The sequence below is a fragment of the Eptesicus fuscus genome, chromosome 3 (assembly GCF_027574615.1).
Source record: "Eptesicus fuscus isolate TK198812 chromosome 3, DD_ASM_mEF_20220401, whole genome shotgun sequence".
Classification (NCBI taxonomy): Eukaryota; Metazoa; Chordata; class Mammalia; order Chiroptera; family Vespertilionidae; genus Eptesicus; species Eptesicus fuscus.
The window spans coordinates 45,168,723-45,192,483 of record NC_072475.1 but is presented as its reverse complement, the minus strand read 5'-3'; the positions used below and the strand labels follow the sequence as shown (position 1 = coordinate 45,192,483).

General features: G+C 38.3%; 1 protein-coding gene across 1 annotated transcript in view; it reads right to left on the bottom strand.

Moving 5' to 3' along the window:
* Positions 1 to 412: 412 nt before the first annotated feature.
* Positions 413 to 23,761, bottom strand: part of LOC103295196 (kininogen-1-like) — a 31,390-nt gene continuing 8,041 nt past the window's right edge. Inside the window, 8 exon segments of the mRNA XM_054713144.1 lie at positions 413 to 493; positions 2,385 to 2,462; positions 7,282 to 7,368; positions 7,484 to 7,591; positions 14,211 to 14,383; positions 15,263 to 15,347; positions 20,433 to 20,540; positions 21,866 to 22,038. Of these exon segments, the coding sequence (XP_054569119.1) occupies positions 413 to 493; positions 2,385 to 2,462; positions 7,282 to 7,368; positions 7,484 to 7,591; positions 14,211 to 14,383; positions 15,263 to 15,347; positions 20,433 to 20,540; positions 21,866 to 22,038 (893 nt within the window).

The window sequence follows — 23,761 nt, the reverse complement described above, 5'->3', positions numbered from 1 at the left end:
GAGGGGAAAAAAAAAGGGGGAGTGGAAGAAGGGCAGGTAGAGAGATTCCTTAGATTGCTGATGGAAACATCATCCACAAACCCTTGATTTAGAGCCTATGATGAGGTCCTGATGGTAGGAAAGCCCATTTTAGGGATCCCCGCCAGTCCAGAGTTGCACTGTGAGTCTCCATGGTAGAGCATGCTCTCTGATCAATTGGACTTTGCTGCAGGATGGGAGTGGCTGAAAGCAGACTACTGTGAATAAACCAGGAGTGAGAGCATTAAGATCAGACTTTATTGCACCCTTTACCAGAATGATAAAATGGCATTCTTCTCTATTGACATTCTATCCCATCTTCTTGTCCTTCCATTCAGGGCTGCTGACAGGTTGCTGGGGCTATGGTGCCAGGCGTGGAGATTATGCCCACTGGTCAAGAGGCCTCACTCACAGATGTTGGCTCTGTCCCTGCCTCCTGAGGTCGGCCCTTGTACACGCAGGGCCTTAGTTGCTTCTGTAAGTATAGTAAAATACTGTTAACATTATGCTATCATTCAATAAGAAAAGAGTGAAGCAACCAGTTTATAATATGAGATTCTTTTTCCTGACATCATTGGTTCTTTATTGAAAAGTACAGGTAATATTTGAAATGGAATAAAAACTCAGAGGCTCAAATGCATCCAATAACTTGAAGTAGCAGTGTCACATGCATCCACAAGTGACTGTAGGTGTTTAAAGCCCTGTCCTGTTTCCCTAGGCAGAACACAGCAAGGATTATGAAATGCGTGATTCCCTGAGATTAGAAGCAACTAACAATCACATTGTCCTTTTTTGGTAAAAATCAGTGCTCTCAATATCACAGCAAAAAGATGATTCGATGATAAAGTATGGCTAGAGAGGCATTTCCTCATAAAATTTCTGAATAAATTTTGCATCACATCTTATGATATTCCCTTGTCAATTATAAAAAAGGATTTCCTTCTATGTCTCTACTTCTGCTTTCCGTTATCATTAAACTCAGAGCTGCTGAAAACTAAGGATTGATCATTCTAGCCTCAGCAATAAATAGACAAATAGAAAACTCCTATTTCCAAGCCTTGTTGCAAAGAGTAGTTATTGAGTTAACAGAAATTACTGACTTCTGAGAAACACTCTGACTCAGAAAGAGAATTACCAGAATAGCTTTGTGAAGTGGGAGTAACTATTTGATATAACTAGCCCATTTTGGAAACAGAAAGTCAATTAGTTTATTTCCCCCTGTCCTCCCTTTGGCCAGTCTATCTTTTTTGTTGTCCCTCTTTGACCTCTGGTGGCTTTTATTATTATATTTGCCCTATTAATATGTTCAGCATTCAGTCTCTTGACTTTCCTTATTTTCACATGTGTTCAGGGACCAGATGCCACAGTTTATTCAGAATGGCAAGAATCTTTGTATGAAAGTCGATGACATCCATTCTAAGGTACATAGTTGTTAATAGAAAAGCAAATTGCAGTAGGCCACAAGGCACATTTGTTTGTCTATTTTCTGTGATACTTAGGAAAACTCGTGAGGAAGATTCAGAAAGGATTTAGAATCCTGCACACAGTTTTGTGTTGTCCATAGAAATTGACGGTGTCCCCATTGGGAGCCTCACCATTTCTCTCTAGGCTGTTTTGAAGCTTCACGGTTTTTGGTGCATTATGCCAGGGTTTGTGGATAATGGTGAGAGGGGATGAGGAAGTATTAAAGAAACACCCATGACTGCATACATTAAAAAATAACATCAGAGAGATTGAAATCATGAAATTCTTTTGTTTCCACAGTTGGATTCATTCCATTAACTGGCTTCTAGGGGTGACCAGGACACTTGGGGGAAGTTGTTTCTGGGAAATCAGATATCAGGTTAAATGAAAGGCTATTTGGCTCTATCTGGATTTCAGGGATCCAAGAATCATCATTCTCTGTGGGAATTGGTGGTACATTAATCATGATAGCTGCAATGAGATCTAAGTCCCAAAATTCAGGAAAGGCAACTGCTACACCTGACTGGGCTAGGGAGGGGAGGGATGTTGGTTCTTTGTCTTCTCTGGTATCTATGCAGATGTAGTACTATCTTCAGAAGAACTTGTTCTCCAAACATTGTGATTTCCATTCTGTTTTTCTTTATTTTTATGTTTTTCATGGCATGATCATTCTCATGTTTATGTCTACGGCCTTGGCCATGTTCCCATTGATGTCCATAACCAAGGCCATGTCCCTTTTGGTGCCCAAGGCCTTGGTCATGCTCATGTTTATGGCCATGGCCAAGGCCGTGTTTTATTTGCTTTTCATGGCCCCAGCCATGATCATGAGTGGGTCCTTGTTCTTTTTCTGAATCCTGCTCTTCATCTTGTACAGGTGCCATGAAACTGTGTGGTGGACTTACAGTTGTTCCTTCTTTTGTTACCGCCACTTATACTGATCGGAACGGTAAAAAACCTGGAGGTCTTTTCCACAATGTGATCTAATCAGGAAAGATGAATTCATTACTGTGGAAGCCACATTATCAATGAAGGAAGAAGGGACTGAGACCTTGGTTCAAAACAGAGTAAGTCTTTAGCCAGGTTTTAAATGCTATGTTAATACTTCAGAAAGAATGAGAATGAATAACTTTTCTTCTTTTGATTGATTTTATAATGCGTGGATATTTCTTAATAATAGTCCTCTAAACTGCAGAGGTTTTTCTTCATCTGGAAAATTGGGAGGTTGAACTACATAATACCATGGCACATTATTTATTAATTGCTATTATTTCTATTAGCACAATTACAGTTTTTATATCAAAAGACCCGAAATGGCTTTATGGACTGAATATGTATGCAGCATATGCCCACAATTACTTTGTTGGGCTGAAACACATTAGGACATATTCATAAGCTTGAAATGCAGCCTTTGTATAATGTCTGTGTTACACTACATATATGCATATACAGGGAAAAAACTAAATCAGAAAAAAAAAAAGACAAGAGGCAACTCTCATTGAAGATGTGGATGATTCCTACCTACATTTCACTACTGGTGAGAACAGGATGCTGGTGGCAGTGTTCAGTGGTGCAGAGAGTACAGTCTTTGGAGTCAAATAAGCCAGACCCTAGTTATTAGCATCATGTGAACACGGATGACTCTGATTTGACCTACACTTGTATCCACGCACCACTAGCTTCACTTTTCTTATCTCTAAAATAGGAATAACAGGGGAGGAGAAAATGGCTACAGAATAGACAGATGTGTTCCGAGCCTTGTCCCAGAGCAGGAAGAAGGAGCAGCTGAGGGTTGCACAGGGAGTGTTTGTTGGCAAGCTAAGGGACAGCTAAACTCCAGGAGAAGGTGGGGGACTGCTGGACAGGGTACCACTGACCAGTCAGCACCCACTATGACTGGGTCCCCTCCTGGAGCTATAGGCTCGGAGGGGGAAACCACGCCATCTTGAAAGGAAAGTGGATCTTATCAGAAGCCTGAAAATCCACAACTGCAGCAACCACCAAACAGCTTGGATCCCCAGAACACCTGTTCCCAATTGGCACAAACATTCAGATTCAAAGGAGCTCTTCACTCCACCACTGAAAGGTCAGATTTGGCTGGGGATAAGGTGAGGTCTCTGGTCCCAGCGGGAGAGAGAAATGCGCGTGCTGCAGGAGCTGGAGGACCGTCTGGGGAAATCTGTGCCTAGAAAAGTCCGTGGCTGTTGGGGCTGGCGTGATCCATGAATGTGGAAGGGGTGTGAGCTGCTAACAGAAGAGATCTATAAAAAGCAACCCATTTTTACAACAATCCAAAATCTATGGGACACAGCAAAAGCAGTCTTGAGAGGGAAGTTCATAGCTCTACAAGCCTACTGCAAAAAACAAGAAACAATGGTAATAAATTACCTAACCCTACAACTCAAAGAGTTAGAAGGAGAACAGCAAGAAAAGCCCAGTGTAAGCAGAAGGAAGGAAATCATAAAGATCAGAGCAGAAATAAACGACCCAGAGACCAAAGAAACAATACAAAAGATCAACAAAACCAAGAGCTGGTTCTATGAAAGGATAAATAAGAGTGATGAACCTCTAGCCAGGCTCACCAAGAAGCAAAGAGAGAGGACCCAAATAAACAAAATCAGAAATGAAAGAGGTGAAATAACAACAGACCCTGATGAAATACAAAGGATTGTCAAAAAATACTATGAACAACTCTATTCCAACAAACTGGACAACCTGGAGGAAATGGACATATTCCTAGAAAAATATAACCTTCCAAAACTCAATCAGGAAGAATCTAAACAGCTCAATAGGCCAGTAACTATGGAAGATATTGGAACAATCATCAAAATGCTTCCGACAAACAAACGCCCAGGGCCAGACGGCTTCACAGGAGAGTTTTACCAAACATTCTAGAAAGAACTAAAACCTATCCTTCTCAGACTATTCCAAAAAATTCAAAAGGAAGGAACACTTCCAAGCTCCTTCTATGAAGCCAGCATCACCATAATACCAAAACCAGATAAAGATAACACAATGAAAGAGAATTATAGGCCAATATCCCTCATGAACATAGATGCCAAAATCCTCAACAAAATTCTAGCAAATCGTCTCCAGCAGTACATCAGAAAGATCATATACCATGACCAAGTAGGATTTATCCCAGGAATGCAAGGATGGTACAATATCCACAAATCAATAAATGTGACACATCACATAAACAAAGTGAGAGATAAAACTCACATAGTCATATCAATTGATACAGAAAAAGCATTTGACAAAATACAACACCCTTTCTTGATAAAAACTCTCAGCAAGGTGGCAATAGAAGGCTCATACCTCAACATAATAAAAGCGATATATGATAAACCCACAGCAAACATCATACTCAATGGGCAAAAACTAAAACCATTTCCCCTAAGAACAGAAACAAGACACGGATGCCCACTCTCACCACTCCTGTTCAACATAGTACTGGAAGTATTAGCCATTGCAATTAGACAAGAAGAAATAAATGGCTCCAAACTGGAAAAGAAGTAAAGCTGTCCTTATTTGCAGATGACATGAAAACCTGAAAGACTCCATCAAAAAACTATTAGACTTAATAAATGAATTCAGCAATGTAGCAGGATACAAAATCAATGCCAAAAAATTTATGGCATTTCTATACACCAATAGTGAACTTACAGAAAGAGAGACTAAGAAAACAATCCCATTTACCACACACCAAAAAAATTAAGATACCTAGGAATAAACTTAACTAAGGAGGTAAAAGACCTATAAGCGGAAAACTACAATACACTGAAAAAAGAGATAGAGGAAGACGTAAACAGATAGAAGAACATACCATGTTCATGGATTGGTAGAATCAACATCATTAAAATGTCCATATTACCCAAATCAATCTGTAGATTCAATGCACTCCCCATTAAAATACTAACAGCATATTTCACAGACCTAGAAAGAACTCTCCAAAAATTTATCTGGAATAAAGAAAGACCCCGAATAGCCACAGCAATCATGAGAAAGAAGAACAAAGTAGGTGGGTTCTCAATACCATATTTCAAGCTATATTACAAAGCCACTGTTCTCAAAACAGCCTGGTACTGGCACAAGAACAGACTTATAGATCAATGGAATAGAATAGAGAACCCACAAATCTACCCAATCCACTATGTGCAATTAATATTTGACAAAGGAGGCATGAACATACAATGGAGTCAGGACAGTCTCTTCAATAAATGCTGTTGGGAAAGTTGGACAGATACATGCAAAAAAATAAAAATAAAATAAAATGAAACTAGACCACCAACTTACACCATACACAAAAATAAACTAAAAATGAATAAAGGACTTAAACATAAGATGGGAAACCATAAAAATACTAGAGGAATCCACAGGCAGAGAAATCTCGGACATATGCCGAAGCAATTTCTTCACCAATACCACTCCTAAGGCAATGGAAACTAAAGAGAAAATAAACAAATGGGACTACATAAAAATAAAAAGCTTTTGTACAGGAAAGGAAACCATCAACAAAACAATGAGAAAGCCCACTGTATGGGAGAACAAATTTGCAAATGTTATCACTGATGAAGGTTTAATCCCCAGCATCTACAGGGAACTTATACAACTTAATAAAAGGAAGATAAATGATCCAATAAAAAAATGGGCAGTGGACTCAAATAGAATCTTTTCGAAAGAAGACAGAAGGAAGGCCAAGAGACATATGAAAACATGCTCAAAGTCACTCATTATCTGAGAGATGTAAACCAAAACGACAATGCAGTACCATCTCACACCTGTCAGGATGGCTATCATCAACAAATCAACAAACGACAAGTGTTGGCGAGGATGGGGAGAAAAAGGAACCCTCGTGCACTGCTGGTGGGAATGCAGACTGGTGCAGCCACTGTGGAGAACAGTATGGAGTTTCCTCAAAAAACTAAAAATGGAACTCCCATTTGACCCAGTAATCCCACTTCTAGGAATATACCTGAAGAAAATAGAAACACGAATCAGAAAGGATATATGCACCCCTATGTTCACAGCAGCACAAGTCACCATAGCTAAGATTTGGAAACAGCCTAAATGCCCATCAGCGGATGAGTGGATTAAAAAACTATGGTACATCTACACAATGGAATACTATGCTGCTATAAAAAAGAAGGAATTCTTACCATTTGCAGCAGCATGGATGGACGTGGAGAACATTATGTTAAGTGAAATAAGCCAGGCAATGAAAGAAAAATACCACATGATCTCACTCATTTATGGAAAATAAAGAACATTATAACCTGATGAACAAAAAGATAGCTACAGTGGCAGTAAAGCACCGAACAGACTGTCAAACTACAGTGGGAAGGCTGTGGAGTTTTGGGGAGGGGGGGAAGAAATCAACCAAGGACTTGTATGCATGCATATAAGCACAACCAATGGACACAAGACACTGGGCGGGTGGGATGAGGGCATGTGATAGGGGTTAGGGGAGTCTGGGGGAAGGTCAATGGGGAAAATGATAAGGAGATATATGTACTACTTTAAACAATAAAAAAATAAATAAGTAAAAATGAATGAAAAAAAAAAGAGAGAGAAGCTCCTGAAGGATGGGACACTGACAATGGGTGAGAAATGATTAAGGGGACTGACTGTTGTTTTCCTTTCTAGACATAAAAAAGAGAGGTCAGCACAGAAATGTGAGAGTTCTCTCCATTCTAAAAAGATAGTCCCCCAATTCATTTAAATAGTGGTTCATTTTTAAACCCCAAATAGGACTTTGCAGAATGAGCAAAATTTACCCAAGCTCACTAATTACAATCATACCTTTCCTGGTGATTGACATTTGACAGTGGAGTCAATTCTATTCTCCCAGGAAACCACAATTACATCAGCAGTGCATCTTAACATTTCCTATCCATGAAAACAAAAGCCAAAAGAGAGAACAGTGTTATTCATGAAATACTTAAACAAGTATAAAATATCAAGTAGATTTCTAGGGAATAAGTAGAGTTGCATGAGTACTCACTCCAAGTTTATTGGTCTCGCAACTTTCGGTCAACTCTTTATTACTTTCCTTGGAACATGTGGTTTCCTTGGCTGTGAACTCAATAAAATATCTTGCTCCAGCCACAACCTGGAAAATTAATTAGTACAAGGTAGAACCTTAATTAATATTATATAATAAATGATATGTTTTTACCCTAGGGTATCTTAGGGGAGAATATTAAAATTTTAACTCACTGCTCAAATGAAAGGTATTCATATAAAAGTACAAATGTTTGACAGATAAACTTTTAGTTTGTATGCATGTGTAAAATATTTGGCTGTTGGTTGGTCTTGTTTCCTTTTCTATAAAAGGAAACAAGGCTACAATTTTTATTTTTAAACTTTTCTGAGTTTTATTATTCCACAACATTCAAGCACTCAAGTTGTAATAGAATCTAAGAAGAGTAGGAAGAAAAACTTAAATATTTTCTTTAAGTATGCCTTATTGTCATGCCAAGTCTTGAATCAGAGATATACCGAGTTAGTGTCACTACAGAAATTGTGGGTTAAATTCTGTGACTAAGAAAATTCTTTGGATTTTTTAATTTGCCTCTCTTAATTATTTTATATTAAAAAACCTTTTTAATCTCTACCAAAGTTTTTTAAAATGGATTTGTAGAGGGAGAGGAAGGAAGAGGGAGAGAGAGAAAAATCGATCGGCTGCCTTCTGCACACCCCTTACTTTGGATCAAGCCTACAACCTGGGCATGTGCCCTTACTGGGGATTGAATACACAACCTTTCGGTGCTCAGGATAATGTTTAACCAACTGAGTCACACAGGCCAGTACTCTGGCACCAGTTTTAATCTTTATACAATGCTGTGTCCACAATTAATATTTTATGGCACAATTTATTTATTTATTTTTATATAAAACAGGCACACGCTATTTATTTTAAAAATTAAACTCATGCTTTTTAAAATGCACCAACTTCAAAAAAATTGCACATATGGCTTTTTAAATGTCATTTCAAAATGCCATATCTTACATCTCTTACACTTAAAAATATACTTGATAAAAATGACTTTAAATTGTATGTTAAAAAGTTAGTTGATATGGACAAATTTCTAATCCAAGTTATTCAGTACTTATTTTTTTTCAAGTTATTCAGTACTCAATTCTAGGATCTAAATGTGTGTGTGTGTGTGTGTGTGTGTGTATGTATGTGTGTGTGTGTAAAAGAATACATGAATATATCAGTTGACCTGGAGAGATGACTATTATTTTTAAAAATGAAGTTACAGCCCTGGTTGGTGTGGCTCAATTTGTTGAATGTCATCCCATGCACCAAAGGGTCCTGAGTTTGATTCTCAGACAGGCACATGCCCGAGTTGTGGGTTTAATCCCCAGGTGGGGGGTCATGCATGAGACAGCGGATTGGTGGTTCTCTTTCTTTCTCCCTTCTTCTCTCTCTAAAATCAATAAAAGCCTATTAAGAAATAAAATAAATGAAGTTACAGGGTGATAGTAGAATCTCGTTTAAAAAGCAAACCTCAACAGTCTTCCCTATCCCTGTGTTTTATAAAAGCATGGAAAATGTGTGGCGGGAGGAAGAGAGCAGGAGAACAGAGTCATAGGAAGAACTAAGCTCCCCCTCTACTTTTTAAAAATATATATATTTTACTGATTTTTTTTACAGAGAGGAAGGGAGAGGGATAGAGAGTTAGAAACATCAGTGAGAAAGAAACATTGATCAGTTGCCTCCTGCACATACCCCACTGGGTATTTGCCCGAAACCAAGGTACATGCCCTTGACTGGAATAGAACCCGGGACCCTTCAGTCCGCGGGCTGACACTTCATCTACGGAGCCAAACTGGTCAGGGCCTATCCCTCTACTTTTCCTGGCATTGTTCTGCTGGGTAAACATGGTTAAATTTTTTTAAAAAAATTGATACTTTTAAGACTCCAGGTATAGGTATAAATGGGGAAGAAGGTTCTAAAAGGGTTTTAGCGTCTATATTTTGGTGATCGTAAGTTTTCTTGCTCATTTCAGAATATATCTTAATTCAATATTCTGTAACAATAAAGTTGATCACAGTAAAGTTGTCTAAGAAACTTGATAATATGTGACACAAACTACAACTGATAGCTCTACTCTATTCAGGGTCAAAAAGAAGGAATTAAATAGATGTAAATCTCCCATATGAGGGCTTCAAGATCACATCTATATTGCCATTATTATCAGGTGTCATTTTTATCAAAAGTCTTCCCTGCTCAAACCCATCCTGCTCAACCATTGTTTTTAAAGTAGAGACAACTACATAGCAAAATAAATTCCAAATGTATTAACAATTTAAATTAAAGAAATAAACTCAAAAGATATAAATATGTATCCATGAGGTCTCAGGATGAAGAAGGCCTTTCTTAGGTGAAAAGCAGAGGAAGAAAACCTAAATGGAAAAAAAAATGTCTAAATTTGTTCAGACGGAAAGGACAACTGATTCTCAAAAAATCACAGCAAACAAAGTAAAAAAAATAAAAGCTAGGGAAAATATGGTATAAGATTAATATTCTTACACATGTAAAGCCCAACATGAAAAAAATGAACAAAAGACATGAACAAGTATTTCAGAAAAGAAGTAAAAATGCTCATTAAGCCAGAAACAAACTACTACCTTCATTAATAACAAAAGATTAAAAACAACAACAACAACAACAACAATACAACAGCATCTTTAATCTTCCATATGTTGGCAAAGATAAAAAACAGTGGTGATTCCTGGTATTGGCCACGTGTGGGAAGCATGCAGCCTCAGTCACTGTTGGTAGGAATAGAACTCAAAGCAAGATGATCAAGGTCCTATAGTCAGGTAGTATGAATGTAAATTCGCATAATTGCAAATAGTTTGGCAATTGGCCAATTGGCATCAGAAGTCTTAGACATATACATACGCCTTGACATTTCTAGTACTTTGTTAAAGGAAAAATTCCTGAATGTGCACATACAGATCCTTAAAGTATATTCATCTGAGCAAAGACAGGGAGGAACATGGACAACAGTGGGGACAGCGGTGGCAGAGGCAGGGCAAAAGAAATGGCCTATGACAGAAATCACATCATTCACATGTGCAAACAGAGAATTTAAGAAATATTTGGCATCTGAAACCAGCTGGAAATGGACATACATCCAAATAGGACTAAATATGCAAAGCCAAGGCAAGACCTAATTTGTAAAATAAATCTTTGGCAAAAATCAGTCATTTGGCAAATTCATCAAATGGTAAATGGATTTCCAGTAACTCGGCTGCTTCCAGCAAGGCCTCCTTGAATAATCATGTCAGAACAGCCAAATTGTTCTCTTTATTTTTTTTATTTTTTATTTTTTGTGGGTTTTTTTTAAATATATATATGTTATTGATTTTTCACAGAGAGGAAGAGAGAGGGATAGAGAGTTAGAAACATCGATGATAGAGAAACATCGATCAGCTGCCTCTTGCATAACCCCTACTGGGGATGTGCCCACAACCAAGGTACATGCCCTTGACCGGAATCGAACCTGGGACCTTTCAGTCCGCAGGCTGATGCTCTATCCACTGAGCCAAACCCGTTTCGGCCAAATTGTTCTCTTTAAATGTAAAATCCAGTAAAGATTCATCTTTTGTAAGTAAGTCTGAGATTCTCACCATATTTCAAATTGACTTGGCAAGTGAAGGAATATCAGTTCTCTTCAACTAACAGCATTACCTGTGGTTCCCCTGGCATCCTTGGCATACACAAATACACACAATGCTAGGATGTTGATTCGTTAATTTACAGAAAACTGCAAGTACTCTGAAGACTAGCTAGTCATATATAAATGAATGGTTCTCTCCTGACAGCAAACCTCTGATATGAAATATATGGTGGAGTAGAGGGTATTCCTGCATCAACAATAAGGGAGTTTCACAAGAAAGCAGAAATATGAAGTGAGAAGAAAAGCTGACAAATACAAGAATAGTATTGGGGGGTGTGGATGGGTAAGAGCAACCAAAGGACTTGTATGCATGCTTATAAACATAACCCATGGTCACAGACACTAGCGGGGTGAGGACATGTGCTGGGGGATGGGAACGGCTGGGAAGAGATCAATGGAGGGAAAAGGAGACATATGTAATACTTTAAAAAATAAAAAATAAATTAAAAAAAGGATACATACACCCCTATGTTCATAGCAGAACAATTTATAAAAACGAAGATTTAGAAACAGCCTAAGTCAGTGATGGGCAACCTTTTGAGCTTGGTGTGTCAAACTTCGCCAAAAAACTGAGCATAACTCGGGTAGTGTGTCACTTTGATGAAAAAACATTATTTTGCAAATGTTTCATCCTCAGGAGCAGCAAATGTTTTATCCTCAGCATGCGGCCGCCTCAGCGGCCGCGTGTCATCAAAAATGACTACGCGTGTCAGTGCGGACACACTTGTCATAGGTTCGCCATCACTGGCCTAAGTGCCAATGAGAAGATGAGTGGATTAAAAAACTGTGGTATATCTACACAATGGAATACTATGCTGCTGTAAAAAAGAAGGAATTCTTACCATTTGCAACAGCATGGATGGACCTGGAGAATCTTATGCTAAGCCAAATAAGCCAGTCAGAGAAAGATAAGTATCACATGATCTCACTCATTTGTGGAATATAATGAACAACATAAACTGATGAACAAAAATAGATCCAGAGACACAGAAGCATTGAACAGACCGTCTAACCTCAGAAGGAAGGCAGGGGATTAGAGGGTAAGAGATCAATCATAGGACTTGTATGCTTGCATATAAGCATAACCAATGGACATAGACAGTAGGGGGGTGAGGGCATGTGCTGGGGGTGGGAACAGCCGGGGAGAGGTTAATGGGAGGAAAAGGAGACAAATGTAATACTTTAGAAAATAAAGAATTTAAATTAAAAAAGAATAGCATGGATTGGTGTACCATGTGAGTACACCAGTAACATGGGTCATGTGCCCATGAAATGGGGGAGAAAGATTATGGTGTCAGGAGCAGGAATAAGTGACTGAGTAGAAGAGAGAGCAAAGTGTCAGTTTTGACTTATTTTAATACCATTTGGTTGGGTTTTCCTTGAGTAGTGAAACTAATACAAGATTTAGAAGATGAAAATAAACAGCCCATTGTGCCATCACCTAAAGCCACCACTGTGAATAGTTGGAGGCATTTGTTTACTTTCAGTATTGTTTTCTGTACTTTTTATAACACACCTGACAACAGAATATATAGTCAATTTTATGGCCTCTTATTTTCCCACTGCATATTTTAACACAAGGCATTTCCCACATCAAGAACTCCTCACAAGAATGCTTTAAAATTGGTCCTTGATACTCTATTTTAAGGATATGCCGGATATTATTTGATCATTTCTATATTATTGATCATTTTGACAGTTTACCATGTTGTCTTCTATAGTTAAAGCTGCAATGAGTATCATTGTCTCTAAAGACTCAATTTTAATTTTCTAGAAATTCAATTACTGAGCCAAAAGTATGAATTGTTATAAGTGAAGTCCGCCCCTCCCCCCAATCAGATTATGTTGGTTTGCTGAAACAGTTCGGTTCTATTTTGATTACTTTCGTTGGTTCTATTTTGTTTACTTTTAGGTAGGCCAGTTTTGAGGTTTATAATAGCAATCTGTCCACGAATAGATTACTCAAATGCTGTTAGACTTGGAAGAAATTTGGGCTCCTCTCACCCAGCCACTCATTTTACAGATGGGGCCACAAAGACTGAGTGAGTCTGAATGACAGCTGGGGGTTACCCAGGACATGAGGGCTGGGAAAATGGTAGAACTGGGTCTCCTGACCCCCAGACTAGGTCACTCCTTATCTATTGACAGGGCATGGGAGGAAAGATGAAGCCCTCGAGGGCACATTTGTGGGCTGGAAGGACACTTAGGCAGGGGGGAAGTGACATGGAGGTGAGAGTGTGAAGAGAGTCTGGGTGATGATAGGCTGACATGTGGCTGATCCCAAGGCACTAAGTGATGCGACAACAAGAAACGACTCTAGAAAGGCAGAGAATAAGAGTAGCTTTTCCTTGCCCTACATTTTATTAATTATATAATGGTTGGTAGAATTTACATAACACTTTAAAGTTCGAGAAGATAATGTACTGATATATATTATTTCTCTTTTTGTGTTCCACTTATTTATGCATTCACTGGGTGCTTCTTGTATGTGCCCTGACCGGGGATCAAACCTGCAACCTTGGCATATCGGGACAATGCGCTAACCCAGTTATGGGCAATCTTTTGAGCTTGGTGTGTCAAACTTCGCCAAAAAACTGAGCATAACTCGGGTAGTGTGTCACTTTGAGGAAAAAACATTATTTCGCAAATGTTTCATCCTCAGGAGCAGCAAATGTTTCATCCTTGGCATGCGGCCACCTCAGCGGCCGCGTGTCATCAGAAATGGCTATGCGTGTCAGTGCTGACATGCGTGTCATAGGTTCGCCATCACTGGTCTAACCAACTGAGCTACCCGGCCAAGGCTTGAGATATATTATCTTATTTGAGTCTCAACCCAGTCCTTTACAGACAGAAAATGGAAAGTTCTAAATGACTTGTCCAAGATCACATAGCAAGCATGGAGTGAGGTTGAGACTTGACATTTATTTCCTTTTACCAGGTATAATATTTCCCAACCCAAGATCAGATACAATATTAGGAAGAAGTTTGCACATAGACTATAATATCATAATTTTTGTAGCTTAATTTACAGACCTGTGATGTTGCTCTGTGCACAACGTCGATCTTGAAATAGAAAGTTGCATTATTCTCTGCATTAAGCTTTGTAATGGAATGAGTCAGAGCCTCCTTCAGATTGGGGCTGTCAACAGGTATCTCTGAGGGGCAGCCACGGCAAGGTAAGTTACGTGGTGATAGAAAATCTTCCTCTGAAAGAAGAATCAGGTTTTAAGTCAGTGTGTGCACTGAAGGAACAGTCTAGCCTAGTACCTCTCCTGCACATTGTCCAGCACTCATTTATAGAGGGCCATGTGCAGCCAAAAGGCCATTAGTGAGTGGGTAGAAGTTGTCTGTATGACCTTCACCTTACTGCCTGTCCTCTTTTCCTCTCCTCATAGTCAAGGGTATTTAGTGAAACCTTCCATCAGAAGGTATTAGTTACACCTTCAATATCAATGTGCTGCACTGTTCCTACGTTTTTGCATTTTTGAAACAAAGTGTAAAAAGCAACGCTTAATTTAAAGGAATGATTTTCTAGTGGGAAAATTTTAAGTCCTCTGATTCTGGTGAGCAGGGAGCTTCAATGATGCTTCTCACTGTGGAATGTATGCAAACATCTTCCAAGTATGAGAAAAGCCAACTCTTGGTATAAGAAACACTGGCTTGACCATAAACTTGCACTATCTCACTCCCCTCCCCCCCCCGCCCCATTATAACATGCAGGATAAAAGAAGTATTTAATTGAAAGGATTTTATTCTGAGTGATTAAATAGGAGATTCAGCTTCCCCAATTTATAACACCTGATGTAGTGACATCTGATACACAAGAAAGACCAGCTGCCATTGCATCTGGAGGTCAGCTTTGCCCAAAGAACATCAATATTTCCTTCTGTCACCATATTCCCTCTGGCCACTGGCAGAGCAGTCCCAACTGCATCAGCTACAGCACAGCTGTGCAGAAATGGGGTACAGCTGTAAGGGTTGTTGATTATATCATGGGTCCTAAAGCACAATTCCTATAAAAAGACCTCACCAGTTGTCTGGGATCAACGTGTACTACTAGAGCACAAACATGTATTATCGCATACCTGGTAAAATCTCACACTTCTGTGAGAAGGAGGCAATTCTTAGCTGAGGATCCATGTATGCAAGATCTGTACATTCACCGGTATCCTAGTTTTTCAAAAGTAAATAAGTTAAAAATGTTTTTAAGAACTTTTAAAGTAAACAACTGGTAACATTAAATATAGGATGTTTGACTTTACATAGAAAACAAAACAAAACAAAACCTAATCCCATTGCAAAAGAGAGAATAAAAAACAATTAGGTATTAACATCAACAACAATAAATGTATTTACACAAACACATGAAATAAGATGACAAGAATACCTAGTATAGAAATAATAACCATATGAGCCAGCCAGCATGGCTCAGTGGTTGAGTGTCAACCTATGAACCAGGAGGTCATGGTTCGATTTCTGGTCAGGGCCTATGCCCAGGTTGCAGGCTTGATCCCTAGTGTATGGTGTGCAGGAGGCAGCTGATCAATGGTTCTCTCACTCATTGATGTTTCTATCTCTTTCACCCTTTCCCTTCCTCTCTGAAATCAATAAAAATGTATTAAAAAATAATATATTTGAATGGGTAAAATTCTTTTAGAAAGACAAAGAATTCCAGACCATCTCGTGTGGCTCAGTGGTTGAGCATCAACCCAGGAACCAAGAGGTCACGTTTAGATTCCTGATCAGGGCACATGCCCGAGTTGTGGGCTGGATCCCCAGAGTGGAGTGTGCAGGAGGCAGCTGATAGATGACGATCTTCTCTCATTGATATTTCTATCTCTCTATCACTCTCCCATCCTTTCTTTCTAAAAATCAATAAAAATATTTTTTAAAAGAGAGAGGCAAAGACTTCCATATTAAGTTAAAGAGAAATTTAATATATTACATTTTGGAGAATAATATCTTGTAATAAAAAAGATAAAGGTAGATTACACATAATGGATGATCAAAACTATATGAAGCAAAATAAACAGAAAAATAATCTAGAGCATTATTAATATTGGACAAAGTAAAATTCAAGGTAACAAAAAACTCATGATGGTAGTAAAGAAGATAATTTTATTTTTATAAAGATACTAGAGGCCCGGTGCACAGAATTTGTTCATGGGTAGGGTCCCCAGGCCTAGCCAGTGATCAGGGCCCATCTGTGGGGCTGCTCCCCAGCTGCTAACAGTTGGGTCCTGTGGGCTGGAGGCAACTCCTTTGTTGAGCCTCTGCCCCCTGGTGATCAGTGTGCATCATAGCGACCGGTCTTTCAGCCATTCGATTGATTTGCATATTAGGCTTTTATTATATAGGATTATATAGGATACTCTAGAATAGCGGTTCTCAACCTGTGGGTCACGACCCCTTTGGGGGTTGAACGACCCTTTCACAGGGGTCACCTACGACCATCAGAAAACACAGATATTTACATTATGATTCATAACAGTAGCAAAATTACAGCTATGAAGTAGCAATGAAAATAATTTTATGGTTGGGGGTCACTACAATGTGAGGAACTGTATTAAAGGGTCGCGGCATTAGAAAGGTTGAGAACCACTGTTCTAGAAGCATGGAGTTAAAATACATAAAGCAGAAATTAGATATATATGTGTAGAAAGAAATTAAAATAATGGTGGTAGAGAAATTTTATATACAACTATAAATTTAAGATAGACCAAATGGATAAAAGTAAATAAAATAATAGAAAATGAATAAAAAAATAAAAATGTATTTAGGTGGTATTTTTATTTGATCCATAGGCTTAAATGATATTTTTATAAGTATGATACAGATATTTTCAATTGCTTTTACGTTAGGTTACAAGAAAGGCTCAATAAATTTCCAAATTGAAACAATACAGACCATGTCCTTTGACCTCAGTACCAAAAGAAAAAAATTCCTAAAAATACATTTAAACAAATAAATAAGAAACTAACTACTTGGAAATCTAAACACATTCGCCTAAATAGTCAGGGTCTTCTTTGGGTAAGGAAAAATATAAAAAACAAAATAAGAAAACTGAGAATTTTATATAATGTTGACAGAGCAGCATTTGGAATTAAACTCATGTCTTTATATGCTTTCTTTTATTTTTTTTCAAATATATCTTTTATTGATTTTTTTTTTTTTTTTTTTTTTTTACAGAGAGGAAGTGAGAGGGATAGAGAGTTAGAAACATTGACGAGAGAGAAACATCGATCAGCTGCCTCCTGCACACTCCATACTGGGGATGTGCCTGCAACCAAGGTACATGCCCTTGACTGGAATTGAACCTGGGACCATTGAGTCCACAGGCTGACGCTTTATCCACTGAGCCATACCGGTTTGGGCTTTATATGCTTTCTTAATTTAAAAAGAGAGAGGCAAGAAACAAATAAAACAACCTCAAACTGAAGTGTTTACATCAAGAAGTTAGAAAAAGAAAAAGAATACTAAATAGCCTTAAGCAAAACAAAAAAGGAGGAAACAATAAAGCAAAATGGATGAACTAGAAAACAGAAAGCACTAGTATTATTAAAATAATCCAAAAGTAAATCCAAATGCTCATTCTTGGGATAAGGAAAAAAATCAAATGCAAAAAAAAAAAAAAAAAAAAAAAGGCATCATAGCAAAGGTACAAAGAAGTTAAAAATATAAGAGAATAATTATGAACAAGTGTATGTTACTTTAAATCCCAAAGAAATAGATACTATTCTGGAAAACTATTAATAACCAATGCTGACTTAAACACAAGAACAAATTTGAATGGACCAGTAACTGAAGAACAAAGAATGCTATCATTACTCTCAACTTCCATTCCTTTTCTCACCTCCAAACAACATAGATGTTTTATAGATATATAATTTTTAAAATTAAAGAAACATTTAGTTCCTTGCTATGTAAACTGTTTCTGAATATAGAAAATAGTGGCACACTACCCAAGTCAAAAAATAGTGCCTAACTACCTAACTAAAAAATGGAAGGAAGCAGGAAAAGAGGAAGACCAAATATGACATGGACTGACTCCATAAAAGAAGCCAGGGAAAGGAGTATATAGGTGCTCAACAGAGCTGTTGAAGTCAAGACAGTGTGGCCATCACTCATTCATAGGGTAACCAGGAGTCAGAGCTGACTCAACTGCACGTAACATACCCAATTCATTCTAGAAAACTATAATCTGGATACCAAAACCTGAAAAAATAGAATGCACACACAACCACACACAGAAAACTGTCAAACCACTTTCACTTATAAATAAAGATGTAGACTTCTTAAACTAAAAATAAAAGCCAAATGCATATTTAAAGAATAATTAACTCTAAGCAAGTAGAGTTTATGAATCTAGAGGTTACTATTAGGAAAGTTGTAAAAACAACATGAAAGATTAAATTAGAAATACATAACATGATATTTCAATACATATTTAAAGCATTGGCTAAATTCTAACACAAATTCCTTTTTTTTCTTAAATTAAAAAAATTGTTGAGGTGACATTGGTTAATTATAAAGGTTTCAAGTGTACAATTGTATAATACATCATTTGTATATTGTATTGAGTGTTTACTACCCAAAGTCAAGTCTCCTTCTGTCATCACTTATCCCCCATTTATCTTCTACTTTCCCCCACCTCCTTTCCCTCTGGTAATCTGTGTCTGTGAGTTTTGGGGTTTGTTTTTTTTTGTTTTTTTGTTTTTTGCTTAATTCTTTCATCCTTCTCACCTAACCCCACAACTTGTCTCCCCTCTGACAGCTGTCAGTCTGTTCTCTGTATCTATGAGTCTGATAATACCAATTTCTTATTTAAAAATAAAACAAACTTCTTCAAAAGCAGGAATGCAAGGATGCTTCTTTAATATGACAAGAATGCCTACCTGGAATCCATAGCAAATACTATAAATAACAAAATTCTAGAGGCTTTCCCAATAAAATTAGGAGTGAAACATAGATATGTGTGGAACTGAAAGTTAACAATGTTTTATAGTTTTGCATATTTTTTTCATTACTTAAAATTTTTTTATGAGTTTATTTGAGGCAAACTAACAACATATGACAGGGAGCAAGATCTCAAATGCTCCCCTTGACCACTTTTTTTGTTGTTGTTAATCCTCACCTGAAGATATTTTTCCAATGATTTTAGAGAGAGTGGAAGGGGGAGGGAAAGACAGAGAGAAACATTGATGTGAGAGAAACACATCAATTGGTTGCCTCCTGCATGCACCCTGAACGTGGGCCTGCAGGGTCCTGGGAGGAGCTTGTAACCGAGTAACATGCCTTTGGCCAGAATTGAACCTGGGTCCTTTTGGTCCACAGTCCGATGCTCTATCCACTGAACAAACCAGACAGGGCCCCTCCATCACTTTTGATATTTACATTTACTTTATATATTTAAATAAATATGTATTTATAATTTTATATATTTTTTAACTTATCATATTATAACCATTTTACTAAGTCACTAAAAAATCTGTAAACATACTTTTAATGGCTGCATATATTCTACTGTGTGGATATACTGGAAGTTATTTAAACATTCCTTAATGTTGAAAACATTTTCAATGTTTTTCTGGTAATAATAATGCTGAAATTAACATCTTACTGTCTGGGTTTCTCATTTTCTTCCCACATAATGGAATTGTAAAAGTAGAATAACAGACTAAAGGGCTTGAAGCAATCCCTTGTTTAAAGCAATTTTCTGCTAAAATCCTGGGATGGTCATTGGGCCTTAGGCATCTGCACATGCACTAATTTTTGATCCTCTCTTGTGATCCTCTCTTGTAACACAATTTTGGTTCTGATAAAGTGGTGGAGGCTCAGGATGTGTTATTAAAAATAAAGGAAGGGGAGGGTCGGGGAGGGGAGAAAATAAGCAAAGGCAAGTTTGAAGTTGAGGAGTGTCCTGCGCAGAGCTCAGGAGCACCGGGAAGGATCTTAAGCAGGTGGGGAGGAAAGGGAGACAGGAAAGTGTGAAGACATGGACAGACAAACATGACACAGCATCATTTTATCTCAGGCCCTGGTTATATCTGTAAATGCTTATTGCCAGATGTACAGATCTTTTGACCAGGTAGGTAAGGCAGCTTCACTAGTGACATGGAGAATGTGGCTGTGAATTCATGCATGTCATCTAAAATCTTAGTGACTGAGTCTTCCAATGTAGCTGAGTATTCCCACACCTGTAAATACTGGACACCAAATGCTAATAACGTTATTATTCGATTTTTGCCTACTTACACCATTGGGAAGGACCTTGCAGTCTAGGGTTAAGACTTTAAAATTCTCCTTGGAACAATTAGTTTGCTGAATTAAGTAAGTAACTTCATAGTCCCATCCAGACACCACCTGAAATAATGTTGAATTGAATAGTTAAAGGGCAGTTTAAACATTATATTCACTATGTTATGAGGAACTTAGAACACTGCCTGGCATATTGCAAGCACTCAAAAATATAAACTCTTATTACTAGGCAAAACTCTTGGCTGAATAAATATTGAGCACTTTATGACTCTCACTCTCCTCAACACACACACACACACACACACACACACACACACACTCCTACACACCTAAAAAAAAAAAGCAATATATAGGTGGAATTTCTGTATTTTCTTAAGAAAAAACTAGCAATATTTCCTCTGCCAGGGAATAGAAAAATAATGTCCTTTTGAATTTTGTGAAATAGTAATAATACTCTTCTACATGGTTAAAACCACTTTGGAGCTAGAATGGCCTTTACTGATAAGTTCTCAGGTTCCCAGATAGTAAGTTTTGTGCTACTTTATCTTGAACTAGTCCCACCCCAATAGCTGGCTATGAACATAATTGAGTAGAACAAGCTCTTGCATGAAGGGAAGTTGGATGGTCTATTTAAAGCAGGGACTGTTACTGACTAAAGTAGATCCCTCATAATTAGACACTGAAATAGAAGGGACCCAGTCAACTGTCTGTAAAGACTTAGTGAACTGGGTCATTGAAAAGGCCAGATTTTCAAGTATTTACTTTCCTTTAATGATATGAAAACTATAATTTAGAGCAGGCGTCCTCAAACAATGGCCCGCAGGCCACATGCAGGTGTTTTTGCCGTTTTGTTTTTTTACTTCAAAATAAAATATGTGCAGTATGCATAGGAATTTGCTCAGAGTTTTGTTTTTTTTAAACTATAGTCCGGCCCTCCAACGGTCTGAGGGACAGTGAACTGGGCCCCTGTTTAAAAAATTTGAGGACCCCTGATTTAGCGAGTGCTCAGAAAGTTGTGCCAACTGTTTGGGTACCATTTAATATTTTGGAGCCACGTTTGACTCATGATAGCTAAGTGATAATGTAATTTTCTTAAAACCTTAAGGCTAGAATGATCTTTTCATCTCACCATCTCTCAGAAAAACATGTATTTCTGACTATCCATTCATTAAAACCAACCTCAGAGCCAGGGATTTGATTAGCCACATTTTGCCCTTTATATATTGCAGTATCCGAATCACTTTGACTCAAGAGCAAGCTCTTTACCTCCTATGCCAGTCAGATGAGGACATAAAAGAGCTCCCTCACCACCAGTCATGGAATCATAGGTTTTCTATTGACCAATGGTTTGTTTTAGGCAATGAAACCCTAAACATAAAGATCCAACTAATTTTAACAATACTGTGAGAAATGAAAACTAAAGCACAAACCTGTCTCTGTGCCCTTTTTACTTCTTTAAGAGCAAAGAGGTGGGAATGATCAGTGTGGTTGTTAAAATGTTGAATAGCATGTCTCAGAACAGGGTCCAAGTCAGGGGGGGCAGTCGATATGGAGTGCATGCAGCCATAGCATTCATACTGGGAGGTCACCACAGGGCCCTCAGCTTGACAAAGAAAGAGTAGGCAAAAGGGCAACGTTAATGAGCAAAACCCACATTCAGATACATTGTCCTAAATAAGTAAGATAATTTCCAAGACCCTGGAAAACAAACTTTCTAGTAAATTCTAGTATGTATTAGAAATAGAGAACACAAGACTGCTTTTTTCTCAGAGGGAAAAAAACCCTACCATTGACTTAGAACATCTTATGTGCATACTATTGTGCATAATTATTTTAAATTTATTTAAAAATCATTGTAAATTATATAAATAATACATTAATTTATCCTCTTATAAAAAAGTAAAACACTACAGATATAGTATTATTTATTTTTCAGTGTTAATTAAAGCTCCTTGAAGTCTCATTCAGGATATAATGTTTTGTATCAATTCATTTGAACAAACATGTACATATTTTGTTCCTGCTGTAATATGTCAGGAGCTGAGGTAGACTGTGTGTTTACGTTAACTTGTTAGTAATGGTCCCTGTGGTGTGTTGGGGAGCACAGGAGACTTGGTTGGAATGTTGTAAGGAGGACATTCTGATAAAAGGGTAGTGTGTGGAAGGATGCCTGCCCTGTTTATCAGAATTCCGACTTAGGGAAGACATAGGGGAGTGTCGAAGGCGGCGCCCCTAATTATTCCTTGACCTTTCCAAACAAGTCTGATTACATACCGACCCCAGGTGTTTACTGGAATCCTTATGCTTAATCCCTGGATGCCCTTGCCTAGAGGACAATGTAAACACATGTGTCCTCCCAAGATTACTCACCCTACTGATTGTATCTAAAGATAAAAACTGCAATAAAAGGCTAACAAGGCAGGCAATCCAGGCTGCTCTGGCTTCTAGAGCCAGGAGCCCTTTAGCCCTCTCTTTCACAGTCAAAGTGTGTCTGAGTAATCTGTTCATCCCTCATTCAGGGTCTTCTGGTCAGCCCTAGCAGTGGTGAAGGTGTTGGGCCAAATTGAGTGGGAGAGACAGAACTGCAGATGGATATTTCAAAATAATTCGACAAGAGCTTAAAAGGCAGGAGCCCAGAGTGAGCTCAAGAAAGACTTTCCTGAGGAGAAGAGGTCTGAGCTAAGAAGGGTGTAAAGCGGTCAAGGTCAACTGGGCAACATAAAGTGTGAGCCTGAGAAGAAGGAACAAAGGGAGGAATGGCTCTCAAGAAAACAGGATGAGTCAGGGCAGCGTGTGAGATGTGGTGTATACTTTTTACCTGGACTTAAAGCGGGAGGCAGTGACTGGCAATTAAGGTCTGGACAATTGGTAGAGAGAGTCCTCTGCTGTGGAGCCCAGGCCACTCTGCGGAGGCCAAGGGTTATGAACTATATTCCAAGAGTCATGGGCTCCTTGGTGAACCTGATGAGACCTATGGCGCCCTCTCCAGGAAAATGCTGCTACTCACAACGTCCTCCATATAATTTCAGGGTGTGCATAGACCCACTGAAGTGAATTAGGAGTGGTCAGCAGTAATGATTGGGTGCCACTGATGGGATTTTAATAAAATAAGGTAAAATATTAAAACTGGAGCGAGCTTGTATTAAGTTACCAAGTAATGTTTATAACAGATAGCCCTAACCCGCGGGTCAGTAGAGGCACACGCTGTAGAGGGGAAGTCATGAAGGCATCCTGGGCCCCTTTGCCTTGGGCTCTCACTGTCCGAATGTGTAGGACCCAAACAGAAGCAGGAGCCACTGCTCTACAACAGTGTCCCTCAGTTGCGA